An 11205-nucleotide genomic window follows, 5' to 3' on the forward strand; every position below is an offset into this window, starting at 1 on the left:
GGCTGGTCAGTACGTCCCGCCAGCTCATATAATGTCCCGGCGGGAAGCCCAATCTCAACTTTCATCTAAAACGTCTATCAATGTCCCACTTGCAATTAAAAACGTGATTGCCCTTCATTGATTCACATCCGGGACTTTAATTGGTTTTGGCTTTTGCTTATCCCCGTTTCTTTAATAATTTCAAATTTGTCTCCTAATTTGACTGCCTTTCGGCGTTTCCTTGTCAGAGGAAATCCCTCCCCATCCCCCAGCTTTTTTGATTCTGTGAGCTGTTTGTAGTGGTGACATGATGATCGGCACGCGTCCCGAACCGTCTGGTCACTTTCCTCGTTAGGCAACGCAGCTACAGGAGGACCAACAGTGAACATTCGGGGGAATGCTTTTTTAGGCAACGCATCTCTCAACTTGTACGCGACTTCCGTGAATGCGTGCGCACTTCGCAGCAGACGTCGGAAGCTTTCAGACAAGGCCGACGGACACCAAGTGGGGAGCATTACTCGCACAATGGTTTTAGTTTGCGCTGGACCTCGCTCCTTTATGAATCAAGAATGATGTCACTAAAGGTAAGTAACTGTTTATTTCTCGTTCTTCAAATATGGACATTCAAGCTATCAAGGCGACTTAATATTGTTGTTAAACAGGCGCGTATTTTGGAGCATCCATTTCCGAGTTCGCTCCATCTCTGAACATCGTAGGGGGTGGTGTTTGTCAGAAACTTGTAGTTTCAGTTTCATAAAACTCCATTTCAGAGAAAAAAAGTACTTTAGTAAGCTTTTTTCTGTTTCTTACGCACTAAGACAAAAAAAAGGACTTCTTTCTCTGTGTTTTATTGTTTCGGATTCAGCTCTCATCGATCTCAAGTCTTTAAAAACGATCATGCTCGTCGATCCAGTCGTGCTTGAGTTCCTCCGAAATACACTTGCTACAACTTGATCATGTACAATAATATAAAGCTCATTGACTTTGTACAAAATGCTTTTTTTAAATTAAAAAATGGCTTTATGACGATAATTGTTTTATAATCCAGATGTTCCAAAAAGGGACTAGATTCGACTCTGAGTCATTCGCATTGACATAATCATGCAGTGATTGTACTGGAATTACCAGACATCGATCTAAAAGTTCATTCTATCAATCGTTAAGTTGACATGAAAATAAATTTGTGGTATTTGCAGCTAGACTTTCGTGAAGAGTCAACACGAGCTGTCATGTACAATTGTTGATTAATGAACAATGCCAAATGATTTTAATATTAATGTTATTAAAGAAAGCTTGCGTGAGCTATTGAAAAAGCAAAATAAATTTATCTAAACATACTGTTATTTTTTTCTTTATTATTCTTTGGGGTTTTTGTGTGATCAACTCTTTAAAATGTATTAATCTATAGAAACTCATCTAATGCATGAAGAAAATAGTAGAAGAAAGCAAAAATTAGTGGTGGTAGTGGCAGCAGAATAAAAACCACGATAACAAATGTGTTGGTGTGGTAACTATATATAAAAGTAAAAAAAAAAAAGTTAAACATATGCTTAAACCATTTATATTTATGTTCTACATAATGTGTAATAAATATGCCTATTGTTTTTGTTATACAGAAGGAGATGCCAGTTGACCAGCAGCTGCATTTGGCTGCACTTCAAGGTAACCTGGATCATCTCAGAAATATTCTTTCGACTGGGGAAGTCCATGTTGACTGCAAGGACAAGGTTAGCTTTACCAGTTCAGCTAATTCTAGGCTCAAGATACAAGAATCTTTGCTGATCTTGCTCATGCACATGTGGTCATGCCCACTTACCCTTTATTTAAACATATTTTTAAAAATTTTCTTCATTACACAACTAATTATGTCATGTCACAATATATATCCATACCTTCAAGGTTGTTTTTTTTCAAATTTAAACCAAAACTGACTTTTAATTTAAATAAATATAGATGTAACAGACATTAAAACTAAATTTTTATGGAGGTGATTAAAAAGTACCAATAATTTTGACTAAGTACCTAAAAATAGCTTAAAGCCTTTATTAAGAGTCAAATACATTTCAAAGCATGAAGATACATGTATAAGAATCTATGCCCCACTGTCTCCACATCCACTCCTTCATTACTAGCTCACTTTGACACACACAGGCTTAATATTCTCACAAACTCTAGGATACTAGCTTGCCATACCTGAAAAGAATATGTGACATGCTTAAAATTACAGGAGACATAAATTTGCATTATAGGCTCTTCTTTCTCCAGACCATAATATCTCACAGGTATGGTTACAATCCAGACATTTCCTTTGTGGTCTTTTCCTAACCAGTATCATGAAAAAGTGTTTTGTTAGGCCCATGTGTGGTTTTTGTCCTCAGACTCATACACACAGTTTGGGTTTACACAAGCGTGTGGAAAGTGTGCAAGTGGGAGAGCAGCTTAATAGGGTGTTGTCTCATTGGAATGAATATTGGGGCTGTTGTGGTGTTTCTTTTGTGAACCCATCACATTTTTTAGACTGCTGGTCTGTCCCTTCCTTGTGTGGTCAAGCTTTCTAGTTAGATTTCTTTGAAAACTGACACTGCCAAGATGGACAAAAAGCGGCTGTGGCTTAGAGACCAAGTCTAATTTCTGCCATGGTGAATTTCATATTCATGCATATATTAGTGCCAAGAGTGACTAGTATATTCCTTTTTTGTTTTTAGTAATTTCCCTTTTTATCTACAATTAATCCTTTAAATTAAAAATTTTTGTAATAACATCTGTGATTTGTCTGTTCTAAATATTGCTTCCTTGCATGCAAGCAAGCCTATACCATACTTATACATGCAGACATATGCATTAATGAATTTCACAACTGTTTCATTTGAAATATATTGCATAATTCATGATGATGGAAGTTTAAAGTATTTTTTAATCTTTGCAAAATATTGTTATTATTTATATTTTGACACTAATGGTGATACCTTAAACTTGCAATCTCCATGTTTCATAAGCATTAAGTTATATGCTAGTTACCTTCTGCATTGAGACACATTAACAAGCATCTGTAGTTTTTAGGTTGTTCATGGGTCTCTGCATCATTAATGCAAGTTTCCTATTCTCTTGCCAGTGCCAGGGCTATAATTGAAGGAGTAACAGTATCTTTTGACTTAAAAAAAAAAAAAGAGAAATGCTTTCTTCTCTGGGTGGGTCATGCAACATATATTGCAACGAATGAGAGACCAGCAAGTCAACTTTCAAGTGTAAGTTGATAACTTAAAAAAAAAAAAATGCGCGATTTTCGCTGTCACGAGGAAAAAAATCAAATACCCAAATTGCGCGTCCGTGTGAAGGATAACAGTTTACTAGGAAGACACTAATTTTAAAAAAAAACTAAGTTATTTATTAACCCCCAATCACTCTTCCCAGCTGGCACAGCACCTGGAACACGACAAGACTTGTGAGATCTTTGGGATACTCCCTTAATATACTAGCCTAATGTTGTTACATAAATCGTGTGCTTGCTCAAACAAACGAAGCTTGCGCCTGAGGCCACAAAGGGTCTGCGTGCGTCAGAAGGACGTCCAGAGAGGAGGAAGTGGGAGAGAGCTGCAGGGAGTGCATGGGTGTTGCTTGCGTCTGTCCCTTGATTGTAGGACATGTGCGAATTTAGGCACACATTTTAAGGACCCTCAGCACATACTCTGGGACACTCGATCTGAAAGAAGTGATTATCGAGATTGTGTGAGAAGAAATGCAAAATAATAAAAACATTCTCTACACAGTGGCTAATCATTAGTTACATTGATAAGCACTTTCCTGGGAACTGCGTTTGTGTGTATATTATAATCACCATCGCAATATCTGTAGATCTCCAGCGTGATAATAATGCGGATGTACAACACGAACTCTTTCTGTCGAGCGCATTAATTTATTCTTATCGCCATTGTGGTGTTGACTGTTCAATAAGATATGCTACATACACTCACGCAAGTAACGCCCTTCAGGGGCTGCTTGTGCTGATTTTCTTCGCTTGCACTCTTTTACTTATGCTTGCGCTCACTTTGGACATCTGTTAATGCATCTTCTGTTTTCGCTTGTCCCTAACCCATGCACACTACACCTCACGCGCACGCGGCACACGTGCAGATTCGTCTATACCTGGTACATGTGTGTGCCCACGTACGTGCTTGTGAGAAGCGTGGCAATCAACACAGAAACTAAGCCGAGATTGAGTTGTCCTTGGTTCCCATCCAGAGATTTTTTTTTTCTTATCCCTATGTAAAGAGAGACACCAAGCAGCATATAGAAAGGGCAGCAAGTAGGAACCAGTTGTCTATGTCAGCAGCACGCGATGCAAGAGTGCAAGCTGATGGGTCTCGAGCAAGGCTAGAGCCTTGTCATCAACGTGCATGCGCTTGGCGCCCAGAAAGTTAAGCAGTTTAAAGATCAAATGTCACAACCACATGTAGACAGCAGGCAGTGTATGCGTCTGGTTACATCATTCGTCTGTGCCAAGGTTTAGTTGAACTTCACATGCATTCAGTTTTTGCTTTAACTCCATCAGTAGACTGAAAGGAAATCGTCTCAGCAACTTCTGATTTGATAGGTCTGTATTTTTTTTTTTAAGTGCTAAAATAAAGAAAGGGAGAGAGCGGAAGAGAAATTGGTATGCTATGGTATTAGAGAAATTTTCCATGATATCCATAGGACTGTTTGCTGCAAGACATACAGGTGAAGGTCAGTCTTCTTGGCCTTGTACAGACCTTGGATCATCATCCAAGCATGGCCCAGTAGAAAGCAAGTTATAAGATCCCTGTGTGAAAGCACTGATTTTATTTTTAAATAGAACATTTTAGCAGAACTATTGGGCTGATTGCCAAAAAGTCTTGGCACATGATGGACCATGGTGGTTAGAGAATGAACATATGTCATGATGCTTTGGGCTTTATCTTAGCTGTCAAGAATACATAGAAAGGATTTCTGGTGCAGTGCTTATCCATTGTACTTAATGAGAAATAGCACATTACATGCCAGGCACATAGTCAGACAGGGAATCAGGTTAAGTAGGATAGCTTCTTGAGATTTAATGTCACTCACATGTGCACAGTGATTCCCCATTCTCACCATGGATGTGTATAGATGGATTGCTGTCTGCCTGCCAAGACCAACGCTTAGCCTTTTGTGAAGTTTTTCACTATTAGTCTTGGCAAGCCTAAACAAAGATTGTGACTAAACCAGAAGCTTTGTACAAACATGCCTCGTTTTAGTAGTTAATCTGAAATGTGAATAAACCAGAATATTTACACACAACTGCCTGTTATCAAGAACATCCAGGTCAGCTTACTCTGGCTGAAATAGTAATGCTCACAGAAGAGATATGAAACATAATTTCGAGGAAAACAAAAAAAGGAATGAAATGGGTTGGAAAAGATGCATATCAAAAAAGTCCACATGTATTCACAAATGATGTTGAGAAATAGCTGATTATGGGCCTTTCAATGTGCATTCCAGGAGGGAACAACTCCGCTTATTCTTGCTGCTGCCAACAACCACTTTGACTGTGTGGTTGAGCTTCTGAACCAGGGAGCAGATCCCAATGCCAGGAGGCTGGTAAGCTTTTACATAATCTGTATGAGGAATTTTCATTGAATATTATGAGAGGTTGCTTTAAACAGTTGAAGATTAAATGTTTCTTAGCAGTTGTTTGATGTAACGGTGATGCTGCCTTCTAACTTCACTAGTGATGCTGCAGCTTTGTGTGTATGTATTTCAGACAGGTACGTGTGCACTGTTCTTCGCTGCACAGGGAGGATTTATTGATATTGTAAGGCTTCTATTGGAGCACAATGCCATCGTTGACCTACCCAGCTTTGTAAGTAGAAATTATGTAGCTTAGCTTCTTGGGTTATTTGTTTATACAGGTTCATCAAAAACTGGAGTTTTTAGAAACATTTAGTGGAAATGCTCTACAACTTCTGTAAAGATTGTTTCTTGACCTTTTCTTTAGGTCATTAGAGATGGTAAGGTGTTAAAGACCATACTTTTCTCAAGGCTAGATTTTTGCGAGGCCAGTACACATCTCCTCTTATTGCTTTAACCTCCTCCAACATTTTGTGGAGTTATGTACCCATTCCCTAGAGCTAGGTCATTTGGGGAAGGCTCACTGCATCACATGGCTATCAAATTGGTATACCTCCAAACTTGGAGACCAGTGCAGTAACCTCTTGGCTATTTGCTTCCTGTCAAACTAAAACTTAATAATGATAGGACAGACACTTAAGATGAAAGGACATACTATTGATTTGTAAAAAGTCACACTATGTGATTCTGTGCCTAGACTTAGCAGCACCATTCATACTCCAACTATGCAAACAAGATTCTGGCTTCTTTAATATACTTTACTGACATGTAATTCTTGCCATTGTTAAAGTAGTCCATATTTCTTATAAAAACAAAACATTTACTACAGATAAACTTTCAGAGCCGAAGAATGTGCACTTTCATATTTCCCTTACTTATTTGAAGCAAAAAAAAGTTACTTTTATTCAAAAATATTGTAGATTTTTACCAATATTTTTCCTTATAGAAATACCTGCTACTAAGCTGTCAGCTCAGAAAATCTTTCAGACACAGTAGATAATAATAGCAGTTTCTCATAATGCTTTCTGTTCTTTAAGGATGGTGGAACACCATTGTTTGTAGCATGCCAGTGCAACCACCAGGATGTTGTAGAGGAACTGCTAGGCCATGGGGCAGACATTCACTCACAGATGGTGGATGGAGCCACACCCCTCTTCATTACAGCTCAAAATGGTCATTGTAAACTCCTCAGATACCTTATCTCCCAGGGAACAGATGTCAATCTGAGACGAAAGGTAATGCCATCAGTTTTATATTTGTCTCGCAAAGCAGCAGATTGTTGTGTACTGTATTGCCTTCATCTCAGCAGAATTAAGTCACAGTAGATCAAAGAGAGCTGATACTGAACTTTTCTCAGACCTAGAGGTAAAATAGTGTCCATATGCTTTTTTTGAGATAAAAGTGTAAAGCATTAAAAATGTGAATTATTAGAACATGTAGAAAATTCTGATTTATATTGACTTGGAGCCACACACGCACACTCGCACTACACAAGATTGACATGGATCAACCAAAAGACAAGAAAGGAGAGTACATCAAAATTAACTTATCTGTGGCTGAATTATTGCATAGATGATGTTTTGGTCAAATCTACTATAGGCAGTGGTCAAATCAACTGAGGGTTGTGGCCAAATCAACTGATGGCTGAATTGACTGGTTCCCCCTCCCCCTTTTATTTTTCCTTATTTGCTAACGTTAGGTATCTTGTTTCTTTGTTAGTTATTTTGTAGCTGCTTACCTAATCCATTTTAGTTCTGCATTTTAAAGGCCAAACTTTTATCATGATAGAAAAAAATGGTTTGATCCAAGGGAGGAAGGTGTGGAGCACACGTTGCCAGATACCCTGTTGGTAATTCATCACTAATAAATTGTTCACCTCTGGATCAAAAGGTGTCCCTCCAGATTAAATCCATTCTTTACTACCAGACAGTGGAAGTTCGGCCTCAAGTAATTGCAGTCAATCTTTCAAAAGTGGTTTGCCACTGTAGTGTGTTGGTCTGTTAAGATTCAGATTCTGCTGTTTCAGGATGAAGCCAGTGCCCTCTGGATTGCTTCCCAAATGGGTCATGCAGATGTAGCTAAAGAACTTCTAGAAGCTGGTGCACAGCTTGATGCAGTGCGAGAGGTCAGGTTTAGAGCTTTCAGACTGCATACAGAACTCACCTTCTTGTGCTATAGGAACTACCATAATATGTAAAGATCTAGAGAAAACAAAAAAGTTAAAAAAATTCATGAAAAAATTAGAAAATTCAGGATCAAAGTTCATAAAAGTTTAAAAAAATTAAATATTTAAATATTTTTTAAAACTTGTAATCCAAAAATCTCTAAATACATAAGATTAGTAATTATGTTCTTTGACATTAGGATGGAGCAACATCATTATTTAAAGCTTGTCACAAGGGGCATGCCGATGTTGTGGAGGTGCTGCTGAAACACAAACCATACCTTGGGGTTCTCAAGGTAAGTGCACTTTGCCTCATATGTTTGATGAAATCAGATGTTAATTAAATGTTCGTGTGTGTGTGTGTGCATGTGTACAGGCATACACATGTGTAGTTTTGTTGAGAAGATATAATTTTCTTTGTTTATGAGAAATTAGTTGAAGCATACTTTTGATTCAGAATGGTGAGACACCACTTCATGCCGCAGCTCTCTTTGGACATCTTAAGGTGGTTTCTCTCTTGCTAGCAGCTGGCATGGACCCAGAGCTAGTCAACAAGGTAATGGCATTATGGTGAACACATGAAAGGGGCTATATTTTGCTGCTGTTTAGCAGGTTTGAAGGGTAGAGACAAATATTTATACCTGTTTATGGGATAAATGTTGGCATGTTATGTAATGTCACCTTCTTGTACACTGTTAAAAAAAATCATATGAACATTCATATTTGTTTATACCTGCAAACGTTGACAAGGAGAGAAATGTGCTGATGATAAACAGCTTCACAAGACAAAGCAAAAGCATTTATAAGATTGATTTTTGTTGGTTTTTTTGTTTTTTTTTATCATATTCATAAAAAGCTACATTTTAGTGGTTGAACAAACGATTTTACTGAAGATGACTACAGTTCTTAAATTTTGTTTGGCAGGAAGGGCAAACTGCGTCGGAGTTGGCTTCAGAAGCAGGCTTTGATTACATCACACGATTTATTGAAAAATTTCTTCAAACCAACGATGCCTCTCTTCCAGCAACAAATGGCTTAATTGATGATTGATAATCCAGATATGGTTTAGAACACGTCTGTTCTGCCAAAGAAAAAAAATCCATTTCAATTGCAATGTGTGTGTGTGTGCATTTATACTGCCCTCTGGTGCATTCATTCTCTTCAGTGAATATACTCATTTTCAAATTCACTTTAAAAAAAAAAGGGAGCTTGAGTGTAGGCTGATGCAGACATGATGCTGGTCTTCTGAAACTTAATTGAAGATAGTCTCTCCTTATTCCTGTTTGAGTTTATTCCTTGCTTAAACATGGCACATGCAAATTGCAGCAGTAGCAGCAGTCATTTTGAGTGTGCAAAGTGGAAAGGGAAATAAAGCAGAAATAATATAGTTGAAAATAATCTGTTTTAAATGAATGGATGACCATGAGCAGCAACTGCATGTAAGGCAGACTGATAATTATGAGCATTATAATGATCATTATGGTGGAAGTGGGGTGGGTTGATTGAGACTTGTCTCTCGTTCAAATATTTTTGAGATCACCTGGAAGAAAATTGTAATTTGTTTCATTGACTGAGGTTTCAAGAAGTCCTTTCATTTATTTCTTTTTCCTTCCTTTTTAAAATCAGACAGCCATAATACAGTTGACACTTTCATGAGCCAAACATGCTGTGACATGCACAATATCATTATATGTGCAAGGGATATTAACACTAATGAGACATGTTAAGTGATTCTGGTTAGGTCTTGAACAGATTATTGTTTGTGCACGTATGTTATAGTATAGAAAAGATTAAAAAAACTCAAGCTACACAATATGTACACACAATATATAGACAGTTATGTCATGTCTTTCAGAAATCTATTCTGATTTAAAGGTTTCTAACATCGTTCTATAATTCATTAGAGAAGACTAATTTTTAGTATTTTGGTATAATTTCAGTCTCCTCAGTTTGTATGCGAATGGGAGAAACAGATCTCTGTTTTTTGCTCAGACATGTCTTCCCAAGTAGGTTGTATCTGAAAGTTATGATGTATTTGCACAGACAAGTTTTCTTAACATGCTCCATTCTGTTTTAGGATTGGGATGAGCTGTATATTTTTTATGGTGGTGGCTGATGCCGGTCTTGTAAATGGGCAGTGCAAACAAAATTGGATTTTTTTCGGTTTATCTACCGTATGACTCATTTTGGCGTTGGAATATGTGTCATATATTTAGGACCAGTCAATTGTGATCCTTTGAAATTATTCAACCCTTTTCCATTCTTTGTACTGATTTGCTTTGGGATCATTTTATAGAATCTGCTTTATCTTAGTACTCAAGAAGACTGCATATTAATTTTTTCAACTATGTATGTTTGAGTGAAGCATAAAAAAACAAGTTTTCTTGGAAAGGAAGAGAGAAATAGAAAAGAGGGAGAGGGGAAAATGATGGGCATGGGTGGGAGAAAGAAAAAGCAAGATGGAGCTGGCATATTGGGAGGAAAGCAACTGTCAGAATTATATATGTCGTCATGCTGAATTCTCCAATATTTTTCCTTTTTTATAGATGAAGTTTAAGACACCAATAACTGATGAACGTCATATCTGGTGCAATAGTTCCAAGCAAAAATAATCACTTCATCTGTTCTTGTTTTATACTAACGTGTGACCATCATTTAGCAATAAAATCTCTTGATATTAGAGATCGCTGCTTTTCTGAAATTTTCACTTATCGCAGTGGCAGTGCCTTGGACTTGAAGCAGTAGTTTTGGATTTTTTTGTTCTGTTCATAAATACCTTTATGCCCACGTCCCATATTATTGTGTACATGATCAGTTTTTATGGCTATAAATTGTTTAGTTTTGATGATTGGCATGGCTTTGGATCTGGATCAGCCTTAAAGTTTTACATAATGCCTTTTATTTTGTTGAAGAAACTTTGCAATATGAATTGGGGTATTCTTCAAAAAGAATATCATAAATTGAGTGGAATTTGTGTAAGTTTTTGTCATACCACAAAGTGTGCTTTTTATTTTTTAAATTAGCATTTTTTAAGTGCTTGCACACATTTTTATTTCTTTAAAATATTTGTATACAGTGACTTTGTGAATAAATTGAGACCCTAACAAATTTGCAATGATACATCCTTTTTTTTAAGGCTTGTGTGAATCTTTCTGTCAAGACTGAAGTAGATTTTGATTTGGAAATGTCGCTTTATTTCAGATAGGTCCTGGTAATTTTATGTGACAGTTTCATCAATGCAGCTTTTAATATAAGGCAATGAAGGTGAAGATGGAACATTATAATTTGACACTTGGATAGCTTGACGACATGTTTGCAAAAAAACACTCATACAAATGCATAATGTCCAAAACTAACCTTAAATGGAAGTGCTAAAGTATTTGGATTGTAGAATAAGTTTTACCTTTGTTATAAAGTGGTCAGGGGTTTGGGATTTT

The 11205-nt window shown here is 37.1% G+C and overlaps 1 protein-coding gene across 1 annotated transcript; it reads left to right on the forward strand.

Moving 5' to 3' along the window:
- Positions 1–405: 405 nt before the first annotated feature.
- Positions 406–10878, forward strand: LOC112574416 (ankyrin repeat domain-containing protein 29-like). The gene is made up of 9 exons (XM_025255483.1): positions 406–563; positions 1596–1706; positions 5476–5574; positions 5738–5836; positions 6642–6839; positions 7631–7729; positions 7969–8064; positions 8226–8324; positions 8693–10878. Exons 1-9 carry the CDS (start codon positions 549–551, stop codon positions 8816–8818), a joined length of 942 nt encoding a protein of 313 aa, XP_025111268.1. The 5' UTR covers positions 406–548; the 3' UTR covers positions 8819–10878.
- Positions 10879–11205: the final 327 nt, after the last annotated feature.

The sequence above is a fragment of the Pomacea canaliculata genome, linkage group LG10 (assembly GCF_003073045.1).
Source record: "Pomacea canaliculata isolate SZHN2017 linkage group LG10, ASM307304v1, whole genome shotgun sequence".
NCBI lineage: Eukaryota > Metazoa > Mollusca > Gastropoda > Architaenioglossa > Ampullariidae > Pomacea > Pomacea canaliculata.

Excerpts from the sequence above, each read along its gene's own strand:
- LOC112574416 (XM_025255483.1), top strand. Across the intron at positions 5,837-6,641 it reads TCGTTGACCTACCCAGCTTT|GATGGTGGAACACCATTGTT; the intron begins GTAAGTAGAAAT and ends CTGTTCTTTAAG. Across the intron at positions 8,325-8,692 it reads ACCCAGAGCTAGTCAACAAG|GAAGGGCAAACTGCGTCGGA; the intron begins GTAATGGCATTA and ends TTTGTTTGGCAG.